The following is a 26,850-nucleotide window of genomic DNA, read 5'->3' as shown; positions in this document are numbered from 1 at the left end:
AACTCACTGCCTGCAACATGCCAACAACTAATGACACTTAAGTCATAGTTGACTTTTTGAGTTCATTACTACCAATCAAATAGTATTTTTAATAACAAAAATAGTATCCATAAATATATAAACAGACATTCGAACTTGATTTCAACTTAAGTGCAATGTCAGAATGCTCCAACTTACAAAATGAATATCTAAAACACTTCCAAAATTTATGTCACGTCAAGGTAGGGTGTCCATGAGACAGTGGGGACGAGTTGGAGTGTTTAGTTGCCAATTGAGACTAAGTTGAAATGTCTCTCAAAGTAGGAGTATTTACTTGCCAACTGAGCTCAAACGTGAGTGATATTTTATGTGTTATGAGTAATTAGTATGTCTAAGAAGGTATTCGTTTTCATCTTATTTCACATTTTTATTGTTCTTCTTTCTGTTAGTAGTTCACAGTAACATTCTGCAGAAGTACAAGTTTAGCGCGCCCTCCATACTCCTCTGGTAAGACGTCTTCGCCAACCTCTCTGATGAACTCTTGCATTTGTTCTTCACTTGTAACAATCCTAACCTGTGTAGTGATTTTGATATTAGAAACGAAGACTATACATCTACACGTGCATTTTTGTTAAACGTAACATGATCTGATGGGCTATTATGCACATTGACGTACCTTCTCCTGAGTAGCTTTATCAAGGAAGCGACAAACAAATTTCCATACGGTGACAAAGAATTGTGGCATGTGTAAAAGGTAACAAGCAGCTAAGCGCTCAGGGTAGTACGCCTATAGAAAGAAACTGAATATTATATCAGCATTCCAATGAGGACTTCGATAATCTGTTCATGTTATTACTCCCTATGTAGCCCGGACTCTTCAAAAATGTAATCAGGAGCATGTCAGGGTTAAATCCTTCAAAAACAAAACATTTTTGGAGGGTTTGCCACATGTGCCACATCATTTTTATGAAGTCCGAGCAACACAAATTGCTCCTAATTTGTCTAAATCAAGATTCAAGAGCTTAAATGGAGCAACACTACTGACCAAAATATCCAAACTATTTGTTACATCAATGTCATCTCATAGTTATGTTGCTTAGACCCTCCAAAAGTGCTGCCGCAACTATGTCGGGTCCTCCAAAAGAGCATAGCTCTAGGAGGTTCAGACAACATACCCGACAATACGTTTCAAGAGTCCGAGCGATATTGTGTCATAGTTCAAGCAAATCAAAGCCTTAACTATAGCTTAGATGTGAGAGTTCAATACCAGCTGCAGCTACATACATTATACATAGTCTAGTGACATCTTCTACTAAGCCGTTAATCTCAACTCTTTGAACTGTCTTATAGATGACAAGAGACGTATAACGTTGTCCATGGTACAAGAATCATGTAGCTTCTCATAACTCTGGTTATGTGTGTCTCTATACTAATGGTTCGCATACTATGGAAAGGCAAAGGAGTTACCTGTAAAAACTGAAAACCAGTGATCAGTCCACGAAGATCAGCATTGTTATAGGTAATATGTTGGAGATCAACAACTCCAATAAGTTTCTCATTTCCTGTTTCTCTACCATTGAACGAACTGAAACAAGCACAAAGAGGTCAAGTTAGAAACTAAACCACGATTCTCAGCACAAAAAAACATATTTGGAGAGGGAAAATAAGAAACCGGTGACCAACCACGCACATATGAAGACTCTATGATTTCCCAGATGAAGCCTACAGGCTAAATTTCCTACATTTAGATCCAAGGTGATAATTTAATGTTCTTAACCAAATGAAATTCTGCTCCGATGAGGATATGACCCTTAGGCCTAACTCAACCCTGACGGAGAATTGCTCAAGTTCAATAGTGCCTATAATATTACGACGTAACTAGTGTCTACTCTCTTCTATGTACGGTTCATCCTTCCAACCCTCTTGTTTAGATATCAGTATATCATAAGCAGTTTATCATTTCTTGGACAAGCAAGAGAAGAAAGTTTCTATCATTACTTTGTTCCTCATTGAGTAAGACAGATATCAGAGTGACCAAACAACAAAATGTAAAAGTAACATGTAAAAGGATCTAAAATCCCAAGTAAGCGCGCAGACACTATCTCCTGAGAGGTTTATCTAGTTTTGAGAAATGAGAATAGTAGGAAAATAACATCCAATAATTTTCCAAATGGTGAAAGAGCAACATGGTTGAATGAAAAATTGTACCTTGCAATTGTTTTGTCTAGTAGATGAACCACAAATTCTGCATATAAGAGATGAATGTGTCAATACTAACTTTATCGTTAAGAGTAATCATTAGCATCCTACAGAAAGGCGAAGTAAGAATTGAGAAGGATTCGTTCAAGAAACGCCCTTACCAGTCACCACAAAAAGAATCCATCTACATTAGCAGAGATAAGGGTGCATATGAAAGAAAAAGATACCGTGAAATGAATCATTTAACAGACTGCAACTTATGATATCGAATCTCAGAATATGCTTTACCAACTTTGCGTTATTATATATTTTCTACGTCTTTCTGTTTTTATCAAATCGTCACGCTAGCTGTATGTATGGCCATTCATAAAAAAATTCTATCACAACACATTAATCATTCGACTACAGAAACAGAAAGAACATTGTTAAAGCACCAAAAAATCCAACAATCTATAGTGTTTTATAGCTAGCTACTAAAAATAAGGCATCAATGGGGCAACCAACAAGAATATTTCTTATCAATATATCACAAACAAGACTAACTTAAGAACAAGAACAACAAAAAATGCAATGTAGTGAATCAAAAAAGAACTTTTACTCTAAAGGGGAAAAGAAATTTACTCTTGAATTGAAGTTGATCCTTGGAAGGAAAATGTTTGTTACTTTTAACCATCACAACAGGGTGGCCATTCTTGGATAATCCCTGCAAATAAATTTTTTCAGCAGCTAATTCATCTGCAACTTCAGAATCAGTAATGTACCCAAGTGGAACCATTTCAGCCCTCCATTTTTTCCACTGAAAAAACATCTTTGCAGCTTTCTCTGGGTTCATTGATCTTGCAATCAAGAACCTCATTAATGTCTTCTCTCCATAGCTCTGAAACAACACAAAAACTGATTATCAGCACAAAGATTTGAACTTTACACTAAAATAGGAAAAGGGAGTCAATTTTTTTTTAAAAGAATTGATTATCAGTACAAAGATTTGAACTTTTCACTAAAATGGGAAAAGGGGGTCAATTTTTTTTAAAAAAAATTGATTATCAGTACAAAGATTTAAACTTTACACTAAAATGGGAAAAGGGGATCAATTTTTTTTAAAAAAAGAATTGATTATCAGTACAAAGATTTGAACTTTACACTAAAAAGGGAAAAGGGGGTCAATTTTTTATTACTTCAGTAGAAGATCCAAGCTTTTCAACTGATTTTCTCATTTGTGTCAATGCAATTTCCTGATTTGTATCCATTCTTAGTTATCTGCTTTTTCTTTTTCTTTGCCAATTCAAAAAGAATGGTTATTTTGAGGAGGAGATGACAAAAAGATACAAAAGCTGATGATGAAGGAGTTGACAAAAGGGGATAGTAAAAATGTTGACCTTTGATAAACTTAATCCATCAAAACAGTTAATTACCTGTTTTAAGAGACCATCTAGCTAGAAGTTTGGATGTGTATCGTTCGGTTAGGTTCGATTTAGTTCGATTTAAAGTTTATTATCTTGACTTATTAGTTATTGATTTGTACATATTCTATAGTGTTTTAGAACTATCAAGATTACGATTTATCAATTTATTAGTTATTGATATTATTTGATTGATTTAACTATTGGTTTAATCATTGAGATTTCACGCACGATAATCACTTAGAAAACAAAATTACTAACCAAAACAATCATATCCATGAAATAAAAGATTGTATCTTGCTTAAAAATAAATATTGATATTTTGTTGGATAAGGGAGAGTTTAAGACCGTCAAAAATAAAAGTATGAAACTAAATTTCACATTGTTAATAATCGATAACACGATGTGAAAAAATAAATCAAAATACTTATAAATTCAAGCCTAGTATCGATAATCCTTATCATTAATCCTTTTGAGAAAAAGACTATTTTCGAAAGAACAAAATAAGAACAAAAGTGCAAATGCCCTTTGCTTATGTAATTAGCCCTTTTTTAAAGTATTTTTTTTTAATCTCTTAATAAAACCCTACCTAACTAATTACATTTTTGCTTCTTCTTCAACTGACATTTCTTCAATCATTTTCCGCCGCCATTTCACCGCTGCTCCTCACCGGAAAAATGAACACTCCGGCACTTTCTCTCCGTCACAACCATTTCCTCAATGGAAGCTCCGCTCTGGTATCCGGCATTCGTCTACCACGCTCCTCCTCTTCCCCTTTCCGTGTCCGTATGTCTCTCCAGGAAAACGGCCCATCCGTCGCCGTCGTCGGTGTTACTGGCGCCGTCGGTCAAGAGTTTCTATCCGTTCTATCTGACCGTAACTTCCCGTACCGTTCTCTTAAACTCCTTGCTAGCAAAAGATCAGCTGGAAAATCGATGAAGTTTGAGGAACGAGATTATACTGTTGAAGAACTCACTGAGGATAGTTTTGATGGTATAGATATTGCATTGTTTAGTGCTGGTGGTTCAATTAGTAAGAAATTTGGACCCTTGGCTGCTCAAAAGGGAACAATTGTAGTGGATAATAGCTCGGCTTTTCGAATGGATGAGAATGTGCCTCTTGTGATTCCAGAAGTGAATCCTGAAGCTATGGCACATGTCAAGCTTGGTTCTGGAAAGGGAGCGCTTATTGCGAATCCGAATTGCTCTACTATTATTTGCTTGATGGCTGTTACTCCTCTCCATCGTCGTGCTAAAGTGAGAGTTCGAATTTTTCGTGTTATTCGTAGTACATTTAAGATATTAGATGTTAATCTATATGATACAATTTATGTGACGTAGTTTGATTAACAATGAGTCTTTTTTCCCGAACTGTGTTGACCTGTTTTTCCTTTGAGCTGAGGGTCTATCGGAATTGAGATCATACTAGGATTGTTGCTGTTGTAGTTTGAATAACAATGAGCTTGTGGTCTAAAATGTTACTGTATATAGCATTTGTGTGTTTAAAGATTTGTTTTTTATTATGAAATTTGGAGACTTTTTGGTATAAAGAACAATTAATTTGAGAATTAGATCATTTGTGTGCGTTTAGTTTGTTTAGAGATTTGTTTGGTCATAGTGGCGTGGAGAATGTCTATTTGGAGTACAATTTGAGAATAAGATCTTTGATATCCTTTTGGTTTGCTTAGAGATTTGTATGTCAGCAGATAATATAAGGATCAGTTAGATTTTCCATGTTCTTTGGAGTATGATACAACATGCAATGTGAGTGGTCGATAAAGTGGGAAGAGAATGCTAATGTGTTAAGTTCAAATCCTAGCGGAGGCGAAAAAGTAAAACACTTGATGATTTCTTCCATCTATCTGGTGGTAGTTTTCAAAATAACTAAGATGGCACTGTTAGATAGGAATGGATGAGAATATTTAGATTACCACACAATGCTACACTACTCTTTTTGTTCTTTCTGCTATAACATGAAACTTGAGATAAATCTTTTGTTAAGTGTATGCTTATTCAACATTGAAATTTGTTCCATTTTCATTGACATGTATTTATTTCACGTACACATCCGTCTCCATGGTAGTTGTGAAGACCTTCAGAGTTTCGATCAACCATTATTAGCTTAAGAACCAAGTCAGTTCACTTTTACTCATCCTGTGTAGTTATGCACATTTCCAGGTCAAACGCATGGTTGTTAGTACATATCAGGCAGCTAGTGGTGCTGGTGCTGCTGCAATGGAAGAGCTAGTGCAGCAGACTCGTGAGGTCTTTACTGTGCTTCCTCTATTTTCCATGGTTTAATATATCTAATGATATTAGGTTTTCTAATTATTACTCTCAATGATTTGACTTTTGTATGTTGCCTTTTAGGTCCTGGAGGGAAAAGAACCAACATGCAATATCTTTAACCAGCAGGTCCCGTCTTGTGATTTACCTCCTCAATGCTCACTTTGTTTCTTTGATAACAAATGAATGCAGATTGCAGTGTCATCTGATTGTTTCTTTTACAAAATTATGCAGTATGCTTTTAATCTTTTCTCACATAATGCACCTGTTCAACCCAATGGATATAATGAAGAGGAAATGAAGCTGGTCAAAGAAACAAGAAAAATATGGGTAAGTAAACTTGTTAAAACCTTGGTCAACTCAATGCTCATGCCTGATCCTAGAGACAGCAATGAAATAATCGGACAGCTATTGTAATAACTACTAACCCACCCATTCTGCTTGTTATCAGAGTGACAAGGATGTCAAGGTTACTGCAACATGTATACGTGTTCCTGTTATGCGTGCACATGCTGAAAGCGTGAATCTTCAATTTGAGAATCCCCTCGATGAGGTAGCCTTTGCCTAACTTACAGCAAATCCCCTTTGTTATTTACCTTTCTGTCCTGACAAATGATTCCTTTTTTTTTTCATACAAAGTGATTCCTTTCTAACTTCAGTTTTTTAAAGACATTGAACTTGTGTTTATTTTGTTCCGGAATGCGTAAAATGAATGAAACTTTAGCTCCGACATTGAAAAGTTCCACAACCCATTTAACCCATTTAGCTTCTAGCAAAAGCTTCTTATGGATTCAATCAAATATGTTCTTTGGGCTTTTAAAAAAAAATAATCAAATACTAAGAGATGCTATTCTCTTACTTTCCCCTAACCTCCAATATGAATTGCTTTAAGCTTTTTTTCTAACTGTGCAGAATACTGCAAGGGATATTCTTAAAAATGCACCAGGTATAGTTGTAGTCGATGACCGTGCAAGTAATAGATTCCCAACCCCACTTGAAGTTTCCAATAAAGACGATGTTGCAGTTGGGAGAGTACGTCGTGATGTTTCTCAAGATGGAGATTATGGGTAAGAATTTGGTTTATATGCAAACGTTATCTCTAAATGCTTTACCTCCTTTCCAGGACCCCAGAGCTAATGACTTCTTTTTATATAGGCTGGACATCTTTGTTTGTGGTGATCAAATACGCAAGGGAGCCGCCCTTAATGCTATCCAGATTGCAGAAATGTTGTTGTAGATTTGCGATATAGCACCCCTAAAGGTTCTAATTTTGGCTCCAAATGTGAGAGACAGAGAATCTTAAAGGTAGTCGCGTATTCCTCCAGCATTACATTTTGCTCAGCAAAACTTGGGAATCCTCATTTACGTTAGTTGAGTTCATTCTAGTTTGGAGAGAGATTTTACTTCAAACTCTTGTTTCTGTCAAACTTCTGTTATTTATAATAATATTGTTGGTTCAGCTGGTGTATCTTCCCATATTTTAATTTTACCATTAGATCCTTTGTCTGATGAGGATAGCGTGTACATGGTCTTACTCCTACCTTCATATACTCATTTGTGAGAGTATACGGGATATGTTCAATTTGTTTGTTAAACCCAATAATTGTAACAAATAATCGATAAAGTTTATCAAAAGAACAAGTTAGTCACTATTATAGAGTATCAACTCAATTTATTCATCTGTTATGTTTTGAGAATATGATAACTAAAGTTGGATAAGCAAACTGCAGAAGTTGTGTACATTCTCCCTGGTATTGGTAAAGGAAATTTGTTCCATTAAGAGATATAATAAAAGGCCAAACTTAGATAGATCATAAAATGTGTCTTCTTGCTACAAGTGATAAATGTTACAACGAACGAAACTGCACGCACACTCCAAAAAGTACTAGCAAAATTTCATTCATTTCCTCGAAAATATTATTGGAAAGAACAATCATACGAAGGAGAAATCGAAGGAAAATTAATTGGACAACGTGGGCAAGGGAGTAGTAGTAGTAGCATAGCCATTTCCAGATTGACTTTCCCAGACTAGTTCAGAAAGATCACTCTCGAAGAAGGAATGGTGGAGAGCCCTAACACATTGTTCCGCTTCACTGTCATTTACTATCAACGAGATATTAACCTGTGCATCAGACACAAACGTTAAGAGTGTAACACTAACAAACGTTCTCCAGTAGGCATGATTGACGTATAGTAGCTGTGAATACAATAAAGGGTAGATTACCTTGGATGCACCTTGAGAGATCATCTGAACGTTGACACCATTGGTACGCATAACATGGAAAGCCTGTAGTTCAATGCACAAATAAAAATTACAGTCAGTAAAGCGGACATAGTAAGAAGATGATAATGATGTCAACACAAAAGAAACTTGCATGCTAGGGTCATGTCACAGCATTCAAACACTGAACACGTAGTAAGAATGTACAATTGATAGAATGAGAAACTGCGCACGTGGGCTGTGAGGTGGCTAGGAATTCCAGTTAATAAATCACAGAGACAAAACTCAAGAGTTGGAACGAGCTACAGTATGACTACGACGAGTGAGCCTTGAGACAACATATTAGGTCATGCAGTAGTACATGGAGCTAAAGTTACAGAGAAATAAACAAATGGAAATTCTGTTGGTCACTAAATGAATGTCTACTGCCGTTATAAAAGGTCAGTAATGAGCACCTTTTCCAAAATCAACGAGGACCTCTGGACGTTGCCAATAAGAGAGATGATTGATCTGTTTTGAAGTAGCTTCACAACTGCAATTTTCTCAAGCTCTTCTACAACGTTATCAAGCTCCTGCACGACTCAACTATTAAAAATGTTACAATACACCCCTGAAAGACACCTTAAAATGAAACCAATGAAATTAGGGGTATGGAACATATGCATATATGAGAACTGAGCCGATTCGAAAACTGGTAGTGAGCGAGCACTTGAAAATAGATTGAATGGGAAAGTTAAAATTTATTGTGAAGTCATGAAGAAATAAAGAAGATAATCATACGCTTGCCTGTTGAATTAGTTCTCTGCTCCAAAGTTTTGATGGGTCCAATGTTAAGGAAATACTAACTTCACTTGTCGCAACGACATCAACAGAAATCCCTAAGTCTTCAAAGATGGAGAAAACCTGAACAGGAACAACATAAGAATCTTGACTTCCGGGCAAACTACTACTCCCTCCATTTCAATTTGTTAGGATGATTTTGACTTGGCACGGAGTTTAAAAAAGTAAAAACATTTGAATTTTATGATCGTAAACTAAAAATATGTAGACAGTAGAATGTACATATTGCAAGTAAGACAAAAAAATCGAAACGAAGGGAGTAAAAGGTTACTTGGCAACTACTACCTTTGCAAGGAAGCCGAATTGACCAAGCATACGGGTACTCGCAATATCCAACATGGTTACATTTCGTTTAAGAACAATACTAGTAAGTACCGCCTGCAAACCATGGAGGAAACAAAATCGAGTTAGCTTTACATCATTTCTGCTGATAAATGATTTGGTGAAAAATGAAGAAGCTCTCACCTTACTCATATCTCTTGTTTTAACGATGAGAGTACCAGGAGCTTTAGGATTATACGAGTTTTTAACCCTAACAGGAATATCACCCTCTCTAGCAGGCCTCATGGACTGTGGATGAAGGACCTGTAGAAACATTTTCGGAAGCCAAAAGTATAAGGGTAGCAGCATAACTATCCTAAATACACACTTAAAACTGCCAATTTCATGTCATCAGATCTCCATTTTAGGTTGTCAAAAATGGATCACTTTCCATAAATTCACCTCCAGAAAAGAGAATCTCCGGAAAAACTTCTTGACTAACTCGTCCGAAGGTTTGAATAGCACTATTATGTTGGTATAGGCAATTAGGAAACTAAATAACCAAAGACGCTACAAGTGGCATATCCAGGATCAACTAATTTCTGAAACAGCTAAGAATACCTGTGCACCAAAGTATGCAAGTTCAGCTGCCTCATCAAAAGTTAGATATGGCACAGTCTCAGCACGTGGATATATGTTGGGATCACAAGTCAAAACACCGTCAACATCCTTCCAGACCTGTCAGTAATATGAAAAAGAGATTCAGATTTTAGGCAACAATAACACACTTGCTTGATAGCACCTCTTGTGCTTATACAAGGATGAGTGCAAATTAAAGACGTATTCTAGCACATTGACAGCATCCCGGTGAACTCAGCTCCCACTATGCAGGGGGTTCGGGCAAGAGCCAGACGGCAAGGGTCTTTGTATGCAACATTACCTTGCATTTCTGCAAGAGGCTGTTTCCAAAGCTCGAACTTGTGACCTCTTGGTCACATGGCAACAACTTTACTAAATATGTCAAGGCTCCCCTTATTCAATCACATTGACGTCAATTAATAAAAATAGTGTATTCAAGATTCAGTGACCAAGTAGTAAACCTGAATTTCACGTAATCCCAATGCTTTACCGATTGTTGTAGCAGTCAAGTCACTACCACCCCTACCTAGTGTAGTCACAGCACAAGTTCTCCAACCCTTCAATCAGATACACACAACATTATCATTCACGAACTGCAAACACTAGGGCAAAACAACCAAAAAAAATGCATGAAGAAGTTTAAAAAGCAGCACCTTCCCAAGAAACCCAGTGACAATAGGAATTGCAGGATTACTCATCCAATCACCAGTTAATCTCTTTGCAACAGCAGGATAAGTTGCTTCCAATATATCCGCATTAGTAAAATCATCAGTAGTTATAATACCCATCTCAAATGCATCATACTGCAGAGGAAACCCAAAAGAAGATGATCAGTATTTTAATACAAGAGATGCCAACAAGAAAACAAGGAACAACGTAGTTAGTAGTCCTGTAAAGGCAGGATCAGCATGATACTTTTTTCAGAACCTTGACCAGTTATCACTTGCACGTGCATGTGATAAATGGTCAACGTTCTGAAAAGACCAAATAAGATGCATGGAGTTAAATGTACGTAGTTACCAGATTAAGAGAGCAAAATAATAATTACTACACAAGGCTGGAATTTCCTGGAGAATTTCTCCAGCTCTCTCATGTTTCAAGTAACCACTTTAAGCTTTCTTTGCTCTGTTTTCAAATTAATAACTTTGGCAAAATAATCCGTGGATATCAAGAGCCCGAGAACACAATATTTTAATGAACTCCAAGAAATAGTTATACTCAGTTTATTGCATATTAGAAGTTTGGGAAGTCTGAAAATGGCAGAATTGAAAAATATACATACTTGGCGGGCTTTGACACCAAGTTTATTCAGATATGCGGAAAATATTCTTGTGGACATACACTCTCCAAAGGACACCAAGTAGTCCTTTGCTCGTGGAGTCAACTCTTTCATCAAAGCAATTCCATTCAAAAGTTGTTCCAGTTCGAGTAGATGCTCTGCAAAATTTTCCAATAAGATATGGCAATCAAATAGACATGTTTGAAAATTACTTCTGAGAATAATGTGGTATAATACCTGCAAAGGATAGAAGATCCCATGGATGCAGACAATAAAGTACATGCATAACATTAAAAGGTCATTAAATATGTTGCTGAAAGCATTTATTCATCCCTAGTACTTGAACTTATTCCTCTAGAAAGGTTACATCATTACAATTATGAAATGAGGGGCATACAACAGTTGGATTTTAATTTATTCCGTAAATGTTTAGAAACACTGTGTAGACCTTAAACAATTTCTATGATACAAGACAGTTCTTTGGATAACAGAGGTAATGGAGGCTTAAACAATAAAGTTCAAAAGAATTTAGCATTCTAACATTTACAAACAACTACAGCTCAATCCCAAAGTAAGTTAGGATAAGCATATGAATTCCCACAGTCCATGTCGCTCCTAACATTTACAAGGGCAACAAAATGCAAGAACCTTGGAAAATCAAGTGTTACCCAACACTTTTTTTTTCCAAAGGGGAACAAAACGAACATGACACTGGAGCTCCAACTAATTACTCACTTGAAATGGTAGAACTCTCTACTCCAAGTTCGTCTATTGTCCTGTGTGGGGGTCATAAAAATGAGGAATTAGAATAGATCAAATAGATGATCAGTGATCTTGGAAAACAAAACGACATTCACAATAGAGGTTCTCATCTTCACCTAAGATGGAGCTCCTTTATAAAAGCCAACTCTTGCAGATCAGAAACATTGGAAACACCACAACTCTGAGCCTTTTCACCAGCCTGAAATACATGTATGCATATAAATAAGACGCATTGTAAATGTTCAAAGATCCTTTAAAATGGTTTTGAAACAGTACCAGCAAAAGGTTGTTTGTTGTCTTTCCCATTGCAGAGAGAACAATAACAGGTCTCTCTTCTGGAAAGCTAAGAATAAGATCAGCTACTTCTCTCATTCTTTCGGCTGAGGCTACTGATGAACCACCGAACTTCATAACACATGTCAATTCATCAGGAGCCTCACCAAAAGATTCATTCTTGGTCTCTTTACGATTAACATCAGCTGCTTGTGCTTTACATACCAGTCTCTGCACTCTTTCACAACAAGAAACCTTCACAGATTTACTTGGCGCAGAAACAAAGGGGACAGTAGCCACAAAATCAAGTTGTGGGAAATGCACGCTTCTTTTGAATATAGAAGGGCAGGGAGTTTTAACCCCACAAAAATGTGACAATGTTGCCATAATAAATCAGCTAAGGAACCTCCAAAAAAGGATATAAATGACAATAAAGTTCTTTCGACGAATGAAGTGACTCGGGTTTTGCAAAAAGCAGAGAGAGCCAATTAACTTAGCTAATTAGCTCCCCCTGCTGAAAGTATACTCCAATAATCAAGCAATCCTGCACAATCCAGCAAAAAAAATGAGCCTACTTTAAACATAAACATACTAAAACGATACACTAGACCTCCCCTTTATAGAAACAATACTCCAACGTCCCACTTAACTTTAAGCAACCGTATTTAACAGTACACCGTAAATTAGAAACTAATTTAACTTATACATTGGATGAGCTTTCACATACACCTTTCATATGGAAATCTTCCTTCAGCAAACTCTGACATAGTATTGATAACAAATCCACACTATACATTAGTAATAAGTACAGAAAAGTAAGATTTTTATGTCATACTTAAATGTAGTATCATCAAAGTTTAAAACTTTACAATAAGATCAACAATTTAACGAATACAAGAATCTCGAAACCAACATTATATAAAACATTTCTCCTAAAACCAAAGCAACATCAATAGTATTGCTCCCAAAAGACCATAAAACCTTCATCACATTGTTCTGTAACATTATTGAAAGAACCATTAGCTAAATATAACACATATAAGAATCCCAAAAGCTCATACAAACTCAATTCACAATCATTTACAAGACTTGTAAAAAGAACCCCAAATCCCATCCTAGCTGCAAATAAGCATGCAAAATCAAAAAAAATAACAGAAATACATTTTTAAAAAAAACGCAACATTTCTTATAAATATCATTCATTTCATGATCAAAAACAAAATTTCAAAAAAAAACATTTGGCATACCTGATTCAAAAACAGATTTTTCAGGTTCAAAACTGCCGTCTGAAACCAAACTTTCGTGGGAAATTTACACTATTTCTTGAAATTGTGTTAATGGTGTCGTAAACCCAATTGGGAGAAGAGAAAAGGGTCGTTAAATCACAATTTCTTAAAGCAGCTCAGAGAGGAGAAGCTCGGCAGGGACGTGGCTACAGGTTTGGCGGCTTAGGTTTTTGTTGTTTTTTCTTTTAGAATTTGATACTTCATTTTGACACAGTATATTACTAATCCATTTAAAAAAGAATGATCTAACTTGACTCGATATTAAAATTTTATAAAATGAAAAACCTTTTCAATTTTATGTTTCTAAACTAATATTATATTAAATATACTAAATATTTTTAATTTTGTGATCATAAACATATAACGTGCAAAAAACGTTTTACCTTAGATTTAGTTTATCTTAATTACAATTCGCGATCTACTTTAAGTTATAATTACACGATTTATCTTTTTAATTTGACATAATTCGCATATTTGTATAATTCGAATTTTATATAGTATATTTTGTATAACTTTTGTATAATTTGAAATTTGTATAATTGTTTACACTTTTGATGTTTGTAATTGTATAAATTCGTTATTTTGAGTTTATACAAAAAATAACCAAAATTATACAAATGTACCCGCGAATTATACAAACTCGAATGATACAAATCCATGAATTATACAAATGATTTAGCTTAAATTGTAGCTACAACTCGTTTATATGCAAACTATAGATATGAAACATAATTAAATTTATTATAGTGGCTATTGCAAAATTTCTCATTAATTAACATGTATTTTACTTCATTAAATCACATAATAATGAAAATTGCATTAATTTGGTGTATACACTCAATGCGAATAATTTTTTTTCCTAAGACAATACAATATAATACAATACACTATAAAACAATACATACCAACCATTCAAACAAAATAGTAGTGTGTTGAAACTACAAAGTAGGGCAAAGAAGCTCTCGCCCAGCTTTCGCCTTCTTCAGTGGTCAAGTTGAAGCGTTCAACGTCGATCTACCACCTTTTTTTTTAAGGTTGAATCCATCTGTCATTTTATATCTTAGTTTTAATTATTTCTTTTTTACTATTATTCTTCAAAAAAAATATTTTGAGAATCAAATTATCTATTCGAATTCAAAATAGATAATCTATCATTATTAATTTATTAATGACCATTTTCTATCAATAAATGTGGAAGAAAAAACATTTACAAGTCATTTTCTTCCTCATTTCTGTAATGGGTATTTTTTCCCTATATATCTCTTCATGAAATTGATTGATTGATGTTTGTATCCTATCTTTTTTCTTTTTCCTGTCCCGTTTTCCCAAATAATTTTTTTATTTAAAATAAATATTGTTTGGTTATACATTTTTTTTTTTACTTAAAAGAAATCATTAACTTACTTTATTTATCCAAAAAAACTTATATATTTTCTAAATTAAAGAAATTCTTATATATAGAAATACTTTTCAATGTCCAAAATCTACGCAAAAACAAATTAAGCTACAGAAATTTTAGTTATTATTAAAATTAAAGTAACTATTTTAATATGTACCAAAATATATTCGCAATATTTCTTTTGAGTGGCTACATATATTTTAGGAGCAAATTTCTAACATTATTTGAAATAACTTATTTCTATTAATAATTAATTAATTAAAATGAGTGGTACAATTTTTCACATGATTACGATTGCGACTTGTAACATTAATGAGACCATTAATTTACATAATTCTACCAATAAATATTAAAAATATATTTATTGATAGTGAACTTACGCATACACATCAATGACACATCATTAGATATTAGCAAAAATGCATAGATGAGTCTTTTGATATTCTTTTCTAAAACATAATTTAAAAATTATGTGTTTATTTAATTTGTCACATTATAATATAATTTCAAATCTCATAATAACATAATATAATTATATAATGTCATATATGTTATGATTTTAACCAGGGACAACACGAGCCTTTTAGTTATGATTTAAATCTGGATGATATAGAATGACGATCTCATTTGTTGGAAGCTCGATGAGTAGGCTAATTTATTTTACGTTTCAAAACAACAAACAATTGACTTGCTTTCTTGTACTCAACTTTCATCCATGATGAAATCTCTTCACATTTGTTCATAGTCCTTGCAAACATTTAATAGTGTATTTTAAAGGTATATATATATGTTTTCGTGGACATCATAAATATTGCATCATTATAAATAGTAATATATCCACGTGGACATATATATACTTTAAAAATACACTATTAAATAGTATATATATATAGGTAAAAACCCTCCATAAAATTTGGCATTATAACAATAAAATCGATCAAAATTGAAGTATTTTTCAAAACCTTTTCCTTTATATATATAAATTTTAAATTCTGAATTTATTTATACGTCAAACATCTTTCTTTTTTAAATATTATATTTAGTTAATATTACCATATAAAATAAAATGAAATAAGTATAATTTTTTTATCTCAATTCATGTGATGCAATGTTTTGTAGTACATTTATAATTGATTTTTCTTTTTGGACTTATATACAGGGAATGTTAGATGAATCTCTAGTTAACTCATTCAATGTGCCAATTTATTTTCCTTCTCCTGATGACATAACTAAAGTGGTGGAGAAAAATGATTGTTTTAAAACGTAAATAAGAAATCTATCTATTTATCTATCTATCTATATATTATGTAATTAAGGTCTATGGAGATCTATAGCATATGCACATTCCATAGGCCAAGTTTCTTATGTATCTCTTATTATCTAATGTTTTTGGATTGATGTTACTTTATTTAATTGAAAAGTCTCTTCATTGATGATCTTAACTAGCCTCCCTCTTAGCTAAGGATTATTTTCTTAGTATCAAATTATTTATCATGATTGAAATAATACTTACTTCAAAACTTTTTGTCGTTTTAGAAGTTTATGTATTGGATATGTATACTTTCAAAGAGCTACTCCTTTGTTTTAATTTGTTTCTCTTAGTTGTTATTTCAATAGTAAAATAAATTATTTTTTATCATAATATTAATTAATTTGATCTTCATATTTTAAATCAAGCCAAACAAATTAATACATAAAAAATATTTTTAAAAAAATTCACAAGCACTCCAAAAAAGAGGTATCTTTTCACTCAATAAGTAGATATAGTGTTACATGTCTATTGTTGTTCATTAGCAATAGACATAAGAATTATTAATAAAAAGACTTCTCAATTTTCTTTATATAGCACATAAATAAAGGAAAATGAGGAAAAAAGTCCAAAATAATTATTAGAAGAAAAAAAAACATAAGAAACTTGTCCTATTACATATGCATGTCATGTCCATCTCCATGTCTTTGACAAAAAAATTAATTTATTTCCGCTTTAAAGCTACAAATAATTGACATGCTTTTTCACAATTTATTTTCATCCATGCTGAAATCTCTTCACTTTTGAGTATAGTCCTTGTAAAAGTTTCTTCTGTTATTTCATTCCCAAAATGATTGATAAAAACTTGTTGTAAAACAGCTGTTAAGTTTATAATTAAAGTCTTTGCATCAGCCTCATCCACAAGTTTTGACTTAGGATATGTTAATTCTATTTTCTCAATGCTAAAAAAATTATTTTTCTCCACCACTTTAGTCATGTCTTCAATAGAGGGAAAATACACTGGCACATTGAATGAGTCAACTAGAGATTCATCTAGCATTCCCTATATGTCAAAAAAAAAAAAAAAGTTAGCACTCAATATGATAAAACAAAACACGTCACATAAAACGAGACTGAAGCGAGTTATCATTATCTTACCTCATTTACCAAATCCATAAGAGTAGAGCCAAAAAATTTGAGGTAACGATAACCCGAAAATGGTGAAAGAATCACCATCATTCCTCCTTGGACAATTTCCTCAGCTCTTGCATTGAAGAACATTTCCATGTCCTTTTCAAATTGAGCAACATAAGCATTCACTACAATACTTGATGCACCAACATAGTGAATCAATCCCTTATTCCATGCTAGGGTTTTTTCATCTAATAGTTCTTTTGGACACTTAGATAACCAATGTATAGCACAAGAAGAATGTGCAAAATGTATGGATCGCGATGGAAATAATCTACCATGAAAAGATCCTGGAACTCCACATGCATAGTAGGATCGATCGATAGGGAGTGATCGAAAGAGGGTGTTGAAATCATTGTTTACATGATCATTGAAAAATACTTGGAATTCAATATTGTTATCATGGTACTTTTCCTTTACAACTTGTACAATATGTTGCATTGAGTTGAATGTGTTTGGTCCAATTGAACATCCCAACTCTACAATATTAAATTTGTTTGAAGAATAAGTAAACATGTTTTTGATGTCAAGATTTTTAATAATTGCTTCTTTCATCATCTCCTTTGCACCATCTAACACTTCTCTCTACAAAATACATAACATTTCAAAAATAATTAGTTTATAATAAGTGATTGAGATTCAAAAATAGTGCAAGGAAAATATACCTGTATTTGGGAGTTCTTGGAGTAGCTATAAACAGCATCACCACCATTCATAGGGAAAGATGTTGACATTTTGAATAATTCTTGCTCATAATACCCTTCTTGATCTTCTCCTATATAATATGTGGATGGGATTAAAAAAACTTTTAAGATAAGAGTTGACTTAATTTGTTTAATAGAGGGATTCCCAAAAAGGATATTTTTTTTATATATATAAAATAGCATTTTTTAATTGAGTTTATGGTAGGGTTATTATTTAATTGTCAAGTAGTAGTAGCATTTTCTAATTGTATTTTTTTAGTTCTTGGAATATGTGAGTAAGGATATTATTTTTTCCTTGAGAAAATCAAAACAAGATTTATTGTCCACCTTCATCCCCCATACTCTAATAAATACGGAGAGAAATTAATATGATATAAATAAAAATACCAAGTATTAAATTGTTATAAGATAAAGAAATAAGGATAATTTTAGTGAAATGGTCATTATACTTTAGGTTTTTTAAGAGACACATAAAAATAAAAGAAAAAAAAATGATAAAATATACTTTCGAATTATCGTAAAGATATGCAGATATCCTATGTTATATTTTTGGGACATTGATCCTTCTGCGATAAAAAAAACTAGATTATATATGCCTTCACTCTAACAGAAGACTAAATAGAGACACGTGACACAATCTTATTCGTCGATTCAATATTTAATAAATATCAATCGGTGGATAAGATTATGACACGTGTATGTATGTTAGTATAAAGGATATATATTTTGTAGTTTTTGGACGGCAGGAACATCAATGTCTCAAAAAATCACGCAGGATATCTGCATACCATTTACATAGTTCGAAAGTATATTTATTCTTTCTCCCCAAATAAAATGAAATAAGTATAATTTTTGTACCAACATATAAAATAAAATTAAAAGAACACTTTACTCTGCCCCTTTTTCCTTCTTATTACATATGCCAATAACAAACAAATAAATAAAATAAATAACTCTCCAATTAAACTCAAGTTCTATATTTTACCCCATATTATAACTTATATACATTGCACAAGCCAATTTCTCAAAATAACTAATTACAACCCACATTTTTGGGGACTTCTCAAGAAGTAAACAATATATATATATATCTCCATCTGTTGTTTGGGGATTTCGACTCTCAACTCTATAAATGAAGTCATCTTTGATGAAACCTTTCAAAATAATTTTTTTATACGAATCTGAATTAACTAAAAGTCCACAACGAGTATTACTGGACGTAAAAGATTAAGAAGCGCTATTTAGCAAGGAGAATTTAACACGCAAGCAAATTTTTCCTCTTTCCAAGTCCAATTTTGCCCCGGTAACCAACCAATGGGCCTCTACACAATCGTGTTGTATCCACAAATTTAAGTAGCTTTTGGGTATGCACCGGCACCGGTGGGCCGGTCGGGTACACCACCACCGGTTTCTCGGGTAAAAACCCGGGAATCGAGGATGCACCACTAATAGCCGATACAAAACCCGATGATGATTTCGTGCAACTCTCGAAGGCACATTGCATCCACTGAGACTGCACGATACATGAGTTAGAAACTTTAGAATATAACAATCTGAGATGTAAGAGTATCGTGTTTTTTAACGTGGAGTTGAGCACCCGTAACGATGAAACTAAAGCCATTCTCGTATGGTGCCCAATTCGGATCGTACTTTACAGGAGCCGTGTGAGAATTTTTTCCGATGGTCGGGTCCGCGCCACGTCAGCGGATCGTCTATTTTGTCTTGTAGGAGTACTGGAGTGTTTATCAAGTGTTGTAAATGTATGGCCAGCCTGAAACGACCACTATCTTTATTAGTTTAGGTTGTAAGGTTTGTTTTTTGATTCTACGAATGACAGTAATCGCATCGCATAAAATGAAAGTTACATTTGATTAGGAAAAGGAATTACCTATCACACTTTACTCCTTCAAGATAAAGTCGTATTCCAGTTACAGGTGTCTTCCCAACAATTACCTGACAATATAGAAAGATACAATTAATTTGGATTTCTAGAGTTAAAAGCAAATATATATATATAGGTCATATATAAGTGAGTTATTTAATTTGTTCTTACCTGATTTTTAATTAAACACACGTGTATAATCTAGATAAATATTATGAGAGGTGGGAGTTAAGAGTTGTATGAGATGAGCTATGTTGAAACTGGGGAAGAAAAAATGTTGACGGATTTTCTAGAAAAATCTATTTTTCGAAAAATGAAGAAAGAGACTTTTCATTATTTATGTCTCTCCAACTCTTCAAGACCCATGTCGGATCCTCCAAAACTAAATTACTTTGTTGGATCTGACATATGCCTGATAACATGGTTTGAAGAGTCTGAGCAAACATAACTTACATATATTTGACTTATAAGTCACAATAAGTTTTTTTGATTTCTTAAACTTTGTATCCAATCGGACACACTCACATAAAATGAAACTTGAGGAGTATTAATTTGAGGTACATAAAGTTAAAACTTTTACCTGAGTTGGGTTTACATATAGCTTTGGGCCCATCAAATTGAAATGAAGGGCTGGAGGCCTAATGGACCTATTTGTAGTTGGGCCTAAAGGAAGATCATTGTGAATAGGAGCCCAAATTTTGTGGGCTTGAAAATCCAGAAAATATTGCAAATCTGCTATGGGTGGCTTATCTGCAAATCAATACATTATTTTAATTTAATATAATAATATACATTGAATTATTCAAAATAAAAAATATAAAATCTGTATGATAAATACACTTCAACTAACATTTGTCTCCACTATTTAATGTTTGAATTATCATAATGCTACGTGGCTTAAGTCAATTTGGCATTTATTCAAGAAAATATATGGAAAAGGATGTTATTCTAAAATTTATTAAAAAAGACAAATCTTGAAACAATCCTCTCTATCAATTTTAGACTACATAAAAAAAAACATTCTCGTGAACAAAGCATCCCACATTCAACCAGATTTAAGAAAAGGTTGTATCCTATGTTGTATATATTGATAGTTAATTCCACAATTCAAAATCGTACATAACCTATAGGTTACATAGAATGTAACTATATTATTAGTGTATAGTTTTGAGAGTACTACATTTTAATTTTTTCTAAAAAAATAGTCTGATGCACCTAACGTCTCACATTTGCACAAAGTCCGGAGAAGGACAACACCCTAGCTAGGGATGTATGATGTAGGTAGTTCATAGACTCTACATAACTTATACATTGCACGAAGATAATTGTATCGTCAACTTGAGACTATATAAAAAGAGAAAAGTATATTATTAACTTACATCTAAGATAAAGGTTGATAGCATGTGATAAAAAGCCTTTGCCAGGAACACCTTTGAGAAGTGAAGTAATAGGAATTAAGTTAAAGGCAATTGCATCTGGCATTGAAGGCACTGTTAGAAGCCATTCACTATGTGTATTTGCTGTTAAATCTCCACCTCTTTTTGAACATATCACAGTTACACCCTGCAATAGAAAAAAAAACAAATTAATATAGTATTTTTATATTAAGTTGCACAATATAATTTTTCGATGAAATGTGTTTGATAGAATCCTTTGACTATTGACACTACTTAGTTCCATCACGGTATAAATTGTGTACATCACATCTTTTTTGAATGTGACTCGTTTTAGAATTTTACGTGAACGCATAATATTTCGTTCATGAAATTATTCCTTTTTTTTTTATTGATGGTCAACCGAAAGCTCAAATTTGATTTTCTTGATTCTTCCAGCTAGATTAATGTATATAAAATTATTTCACATTGAATTATTTTCAGTATTTTTAGAGATCTAGTTGTTAATTTTGACTTGAAAATCCTTAGACTTTTTATATTTTTGCTAATTTTTTGATGAGTTAAATTCAAAGAATCTCCCATGTGTGATGGATTATGTTAATTAGAAGCTTCTTAATGTCAAAAGTTTATCACAATTAGCTGGAGAATTAGACCTATGACTGTTTATGATGATACAAATCAAAGCAAGAAAATTGACCTAACAATTTATGACTAAATTCAATTTTAAAATTTGTATTAGGGCTTTAATTACTAATTAAATTTAAATTTGCATATTATGGGTTCCACTTCTGAGCGCTATACCACTCCTAACAATATCATTTTGATTACTAGATATTTTAAAATCAAAATCTCTAGTTATACGTGAAAGAATTTTTAATCATTCCATCATAACTTATTTGATTTTAATAAGTCGTTAATGATTGATAAGCATTAAGTACTAATAAGAACTTTTAAGTGTTAAAAATTAATTTTTTAGGGACATTGAAAATTTTAGGTGATTATAAGTCAGTATTTTTTGACTTTTGGGTGCATTTTTCAATATAAAATTGAAAATTAACATATACAATTGTCAACTTACATTTTTGGTTGTTGCTGATGGAAAGCTGCTAAAGATGTTGGGTTGTGGATCAAAAATATTGAATGCCTGCAATTCAGAAATAAAAATGAAAAAGAAAGAAAAAAAATCAGTTCAATTGAAGTTATATACACCGTCCGTTTAAAAAAGAATTACCTTCTTTTTTTTTAGTTTATTTAAAAAAGAATAATATCTTTCTTTTTTGGTAACAACTTTACACGTGGCATGTTTAAGACCATAAGATTAAAGGACAATTTTTGTACATTTGACATAACTTTAATTTAGGACTATACGATCAAAAGTCTTCTTTATTTTCTTAAACTCCGTGCCAAGTCAAACTAGATCAATCTTTGTGAAACAGAGAGTAATAATTAATTATATTTCTTTCAAATTCGAGTTTTAGGTGTGGAAAAAAGAAATGTCTCCACATTTTTATATTAATAGGTTAGAGAAAGATTACGAAAAAACAATCGAGGGTAATAGCATTATGGATAGTATTCATCAACAATCAAAGGATCTCAGGTTTGAGCTCTGGTTGAGTTACAATAATAACATTAAATCCTCAAATATGTTCAAAGATCTTGAAATGATTTTCCCGTTCGGAGGATTGAATTGGCCAATCTATAAGAAAAATCCTGATATAATATGTTTCCCTCTTTAATGGATGAGAATCCCAAATAATCATACTTTCACAATACACATATCGAAAATCGAGTGTGAGATTATGAAAAAAGTAAAGGAAAAAAACCTTATGTTTTTGTTCTCTTGATTTGAATTGTTGTGGACAATAGTTGCAAATGCCAGTGAATAATTGATCACCAAGTTCATCCAAGTGGTTCTTGAGTTGTGATGGTTCCATGTTTGATAATTTGTCTTGCCTCACTAGGACCACATCTTGTCCTCCAATACTTAACCCCACTATTATGTGTGTACCATATTTTTCAATAAACCTATCACAATTAACAAATACTTAATTTCTTTGTATCAAAATGAAATATTCAATTACATATACATTAAATATTGATTGATATCGACTCCTCAGAATTCGATAACTTCAACTCCATTTACAACTAAGTCTTAACGTAAATGGTAAAATTATTGTGATCGTGTAATAAAGAGGTCAGGAATTTAGGTTAGAAAAACATGTTTTTGTAGAAATACAGGGTAAAACTGCATACAATAGACTCTTATGGTCTGACCTTTCCCTGACACCTGCACATAGCAGAAACTTAGTATCATTTTCATCCTTAATCAAATGTACCGAGTATGAATCTCGAAATGGAGTGGAATTTGTTCATGTGAATTTAAATTAGTCGAACCTCAAAATAGAAGATTGAGTGAGAAACCAAAAAAGAATAAAGCGTATTGTCATCTTTCTACACCATAGTATACCTAATCTACTTAAAACTTAATGATTTTTGACTTTATGAATTCAATAGTTAAGACTTATTCTCCCCATTGCCAAGTTTTCTTTCTTCAAGTTTTTATTTTATATTAATGTTGTTGTGGAAGAAGTGTAAGATCAAGAAACAGAGTTATTTTTTGTAGACTTGGTCAAAACAGAGAAATGGAATAATTATGAACTATATAATTAATTCCAAAGTCAATTACTTATAATATACCTATCCCAAAATGTTACTCCTATAATTTTATTTATTTAATCCTTTTCTTTTAATGAAAAGAGTTTCACACTTTAAGTCCCTACAATGTGAACAAATTATAAGTTTGGTTAGTATGGTATCTGAATAGTTATTTTTACCTTTAATTAATTAAAATTCTGTACTTTTAATCCTTATGTTTGTGGTATTTTACATATTTAAGGAATTATAAACTTATAAACCATGCAATATTGTAAATTTGTATTATTACTTTATATTATCGAACCAGCCACCCCTTGGCAACCATCTGCCCTGTTACTTACCATGAATAAATTTCATTCGACATTAGTTAGAGTTCTCGAGTTCGAATATTTAAAATGAAAAAAAAAACATAATAGAGTATTTTCACCTTTAAATGAAGAGATAAGTATTGAAAATACTCTTAAACTCAGTGTAAATTATTAGTTTTATTCTTGAACTATTAACATCCGTAAAACAACTCCTGTACTTGACTAACTAAACCTACATACACTCTTAATTTGCAACATGATATATCAAGTAGTATCAAATTCTTGGAAAAGCATGTGACTCTGAATAAAAAGCCGAAAGAAGTGTTTGAAAAACACCCATAAAATTAGCGAGAATTTAAGAGTGTATTTCAATCATGTTGCAAGATCGGAAGTATATTTTAGTTCAGTTTGCCAAGTAAAGGAGTGTTTCTAAGGCGGTTTATAATTCAAGAATGAAAGTAACAAATCACGCATAATTTAAAGGTGTTTCCAATGCTTCTTTTACAAATATATTTCATGTGGCACATAATTAATCAGATAAGTCTCAAAGCAGATATCAAACACTGAATAAAGAGACAATGTTAATTACCTTGCAAGTGCTGCAGGATCCCAAGTGGAAGGAACATCATTAATAACTTGATTATCCAAAACAAGTGAATATCTATCAATATGAACATCAAATAATATGATGAAATAACCATCAAGCCCCAAATACTTTGTATTTGCTGCATCATTAGCCCATGAACCACTCTCAAATCCAAACATTGAATTAAACAGTCCAGATGGTATTTTTCCAGGCACTGAACTTCTCCTATTTATATATTCTGACATCTGTTCCAAAAATAAATAAAAAAAACATTTTATGAATAATTAGGATGCGTTTGATACGAAGATTTTCTTTTTTTACTTTTTTCATATTTGATTGATCCGTAAGAAAATAAATTCCTTAAAAGTCAGGAACCAAAGTATGACAAGTGGAATTTCATACAAATTGTTTCTTTCTCCCCCCCCCCCCCCTAACATTATTTGAGTATATTAAAACGTAATTTTTCTTATTTATACATAAATAAAATTTTTGATATGCATAATATAATTTTTTAATAAACTTTGTTTAACTGATCATTCTTTCGTTTATGTGGCTATGCTTTTACATTAGCTCCACCCCACTTCTATAGTATTTTTGACTATAACAAATTATACAAAAATATTATTGAACATATTTTCTGCTTACTTATTAAACATCATAAATAAGTATATAAAAAGATCACGTATTTTTTCCCTCCAAATACGTGAATTATCTTTTCTATCTCTACTTATAAAATTATACTAATAAAATCTATTGTTGTCGTTATTGAATTCCAACCAAACACACCTTTAAATAACATTCTTTTTTTACCCTTCCCTTAGAGCTCCCCCGCCTTTAGTGAGTCAAACTCACAACCTTCGAGCTGAAAGTGAGAGGTACTTATCATTCGATCAACTTTCTCACATCTGATCGAAATCAAAAAATAAAGAAAAAAAGAAGAGGAGATTGATATAATAAAAATAAAGTTAAAGTACCTGATTAAAATCAAGAATATCAGATTGAAATCTAACTCTATCACCTTTATCACACTTAATATCAATTGGTACATTTTCATAAGCTCCAAAACCAGGCACCATCAACTCTTTCTTCAATTTTTCATTTAGTAACACAAGCCTTTCATTTCCTTTACAATACTTTAGTCTAAAATCACATGTTAAATCAAATCCTTTTCCTAAACTCTTGATTGCCTTCTCCACAATATTATTATTACTCATGTCTTTTTTTCCTCTAGATAAGCGTGCTCGATCTTGATTGAAATAATTATTAGTGGATCGATTTCATTAGCAGAGCACTGTTTTTCGATGTGTGCGCAAAATAGAGATGCAACTTCTAATGATGGACACTTGTGTTGGAAGGATATGAAGGGGTTATAAAGAGGGAAAATAGAGAGAAGAAGAATGTGTGAATTTTAATTGAGACTATAGTTTTATTTTATTAATAATGTATATATCTAAGTTTGAAAAGAAAAAATTAAATTGAGAAAATTACTTGATAGGAAGGTCTATAGGAAACTTCATTTTCTTTTAAAAAAAATTTTCTTTCTTGTTTGTTAGCTGCAATTATTTCTTGTTTTAACTGGTCTATCTATTTTTATAGTATGTTAATGAGTGAGATAATGACTTGTTTTGTTGACGAGGAGACTAATTCAAGATTTAAAATTTAGAAATTTATGTAAATAATTTTAAGTTAATGAATGATATAATTGAATTGATAAAATATTATATTTTATCAATATATAGTAAATATATACATGTAAGATTTGAGAGAAAGGGATTTATTCGGTGAATAATTATATTTTATAAATTATAACTTTAAATCTCTGAGGGGAAACATTTACTCCCTTCGTGTCATCGTATCGTGGAACTATAAACTAACTTTATGTATGATATCGTGGAACTCTAAATTTAATTATTAAGTACTAAGAGTGAAAATAAAATAATAAAATTAAAATTACTATACAAAGTTAAGTATTTTTTTGTGTCTAATTAGTTATTCACTTTTGAATTAACATATTTATTAAGAAAAAAAAATTATTAACCTAGTGAGTTTACTATCAAA

General features: G+C 32.3%; 5 protein-coding genes across 9 annotated transcripts; 1 reads left to right on the top strand and 4 right to left on the bottom strand.

Annotated features, from left to right (window-relative positions):
• Positions 1-18: 18 nt before the first annotated feature.
• Positions 19-3,564, bottom strand: LOC107014719 (SEC14 cytosolic factor-like). 4 transcript variants are annotated; one of them, XM_015214769.2, is made up of 7 exons: positions 3,354-3,563; positions 2,951-3,055; positions 2,800-2,881; positions 2,188-2,224; positions 1,447-1,564; positions 656-766; positions 19-553 (listed from the first exon to the last, which is right to left on the bottom strand). In XM_015214769.2, the coding sequence occupies exons 1-7, from the start codon at positions 3,423-3,425 to the stop codon at positions 425-427; spliced, it is 654 nt and encodes a 217-aa protein (XP_015070255.1). In that variant the 5' UTR covers positions 3,426-3,563; the 3' UTR covers positions 19-424. The 4 variants fall into 4 exon arrangements, with proteins under 4 accessions (XP_015070255.1, XP_027769783.1, XP_015070246.1 ...); XM_027913982.1 differs by having other exon boundaries at positions 2,842-3,055; positions 3,354-3,564; XM_015214760.2 differs by having other exon boundaries at positions 2,800-3,055; positions 3,354-3,562.
• Positions 3,565-4,148: 584 nt separating this feature from the next.
• Positions 4,149-7,515, top strand: LOC107003617 (aspartate-semialdehyde dehydrogenase). Its single transcript, XM_015201944.2, has 7 exons — positions 4,149-4,834; positions 5,756-5,842; positions 5,948-5,992; positions 6,098-6,193; positions 6,315-6,416; positions 6,776-6,930; positions 7,019-7,515. Exons 1-7 carry the CDS (start codon positions 4,256-4,258, stop codon positions 7,098-7,100), a joined length of 1,146 nt encoding a protein of 381 aa, XP_015057430.1. The 5' UTR covers positions 4,149-4,255; the 3' UTR covers positions 7,101-7,515.
• Positions 7,516-7,639: 124 nt separating this feature from the next.
• LOC107003598 (aspartokinase 2, chloroplastic-like) lies at positions 7,640-13,618 on the bottom strand. 2 transcript variants are annotated; one of them, XM_015201929.2, is made up of 14 exons: positions 13,386-13,618; positions 12,142-12,682; positions 11,982-12,064; positions 11,839-11,879; positions 11,107-11,261; positions 10,478-10,627; positions 10,286-10,381; positions 9,807-9,923; positions 9,390-9,509; positions 9,210-9,302; positions 8,865-8,987; positions 8,540-8,656; positions 8,088-8,150; positions 7,640-7,985 (listed from the first exon to the last, which is right to left on the bottom strand). In XM_015201929.2, exons 2-14 carry the CDS (start codon positions 12,523-12,525, stop codon positions 7,824-7,826), a joined length of 1,704 nt encoding a protein of 567 aa, XP_015057415.1. In that variant the 5' UTR covers positions 12,526-12,682; positions 13,386-13,618; the 3' UTR covers positions 7,640-7,823. The 2 variants fall into 2 exon arrangements, with proteins under 2 accessions (XP_015057415.1, XP_015057423.1); XM_015201937.2 differs by having other exon boundaries at positions 8,871-8,987; positions 13,386-13,611.
• A 3,094-nt stretch (positions 13,619-16,712) lies between these two features.
• Positions 16,713-18,715, bottom strand: LOC107029877 (probable S-adenosylmethionine-dependent methyltransferase At5g38780). The gene is made up of 3 exons (XM_015231325.2): positions 17,929-18,715; positions 17,231-17,848; positions 16,713-17,135 (listed from the first exon to the last, which is right to left on the bottom strand). Exons 1-3 carry the CDS (start codon positions 18,148-18,150, stop codon positions 16,797-16,799), a joined length of 1,179 nt encoding a protein of 392 aa, XP_015086811.2. The 5' UTR covers positions 18,151-18,715; the 3' UTR covers positions 16,713-16,796.
• Positions 18,716-18,928: 213 nt separating this feature from the next.
• LOC107011266 (MACPF domain-containing protein At1g14780) lies at positions 18,929-26,220 on the bottom strand. Its single transcript, XM_015210685.2, is given in 11 exon segments — positions 18,929-19,285; positions 19,287-19,535; positions 19,537-19,629; positions 19,631-19,738; positions 19,856-19,920; positions 20,430-20,599; positions 21,229-21,412; positions 22,322-22,387; positions 23,067-23,268; positions 24,796-25,037; positions 25,767-26,220. Coding segments are annotated over 11 exon segments (1,710 nt in total). The 5' UTR covers positions 26,007-26,220; the 3' UTR covers positions 18,929-19,194.
• Positions 26,221-26,850: the final 630 nt, after the last annotated feature.

Source organism: Solanum pennellii, chromosome 1 (genome assembly GCF_001406875.1).
Source record: "Solanum pennellii chromosome 1, SPENNV200".
Taxonomy (NCBI): domain Eukaryota; kingdom Viridiplantae; phylum Streptophyta; class Magnoliopsida; order Solanales; family Solanaceae; genus Solanum; species Solanum pennellii.
The sequence above is the reverse complement of the archived record's forward strand: the minus strand, read 5'-3'. Positions and strand labels throughout refer to the sequence as shown.

What these genes read in the sequence shown, in the direction of transcription:
- LOC107029877 (XM_015231325.2), bottom strand. Translation starts at nt 18,150, where the DNA reads ATGCTATTTTATATATATAAAAAAAATATCCTTTTTGGGAATCCCTCT. An exon ending in CCAAGAACTCCCAAATACAG is followed by an intron (nt 17,849 to 17,928) that starts GTATATTTTCCT and finishes TGTATTTTGTAG; the next exon opens with AGAGAAGTGTTAGATGGTGC. An exon ending in TTATGGATTTGGTAAATGAG is followed by an intron (nt 17,136 to 17,230) that starts GTAAGATAATGA and finishes TTTGACATATAG; the next exon opens with GGAATGCTAGATGAATCTCT.
- LOC107003598 (XM_015201929.2), bottom strand. Translation starts at nt 12,525, where the DNA reads ATGGCAACATTGTCACATTTTTGTGGGGTTAAAACTCCCTGCCCTTCT. An exon ending in TTGCATACTTTGGTGCACAG is followed by an intron (nt 9,510 to 9,806) that starts GTATTCTTAGCT and finishes ATGTTTCTACAG; the next exon opens with GTCCTTCATCCACAGTCCAT. An exon ending in AATTCGGCTTCCTTGCAAAG is followed by an intron (nt 8,988 to 9,209) that starts GTAGTAGTTGCC and finishes GTTCCTGTTCAG; the next exon opens with GTTTTCTCCATCTTTGAAGA.
- LOC107003617 (XM_015201944.2), top strand. Translation starts at nt 4,256, where the DNA reads ATGAACACTCCGGCACTTTCTCTCCGTCACAACCATTTCCTCAATGGA. An exon ending in CTCTCCATCGTCGTGCTAAA is followed by an intron (nt 4,835 to 5,755) that starts GTGAGAGTTCGA and finishes GCACATTTCCAG; the next exon opens with GTCAAACGCATGGTTGTTAG. An exon ending in AAGAAACAAGAAAAATATGG is followed by an intron (nt 6,194 to 6,314) that starts GTAAGTAAACTT and finishes GCTTGTTATCAG; the next exon opens with AGTGACAAGGATGTCAAGGT.
- LOC107014719 (XM_015214760.2), bottom strand. Translation starts at nt 3,425, where the DNA reads ATGGATACAAATCAGGAAATTGCATTGACACAAATGAGAAAATCAGTT. An exon ending in AGCTTGGATCTTCTACTGAA is followed by an intron (nt 3,056 to 3,353) that starts GTAATAAAAAAT and finishes GTGTTGTTTCAG; the next exon opens with AGCTATGGAGAGAAGACATT. An exon ending in GGATCAACTTCAATTCAAGA is followed by an intron (nt 2,225 to 2,799) that starts GTAAATTTCTTT and finishes TCTTATATGCAG; the next exon opens with AATTTGTGGTTCATCTACTA.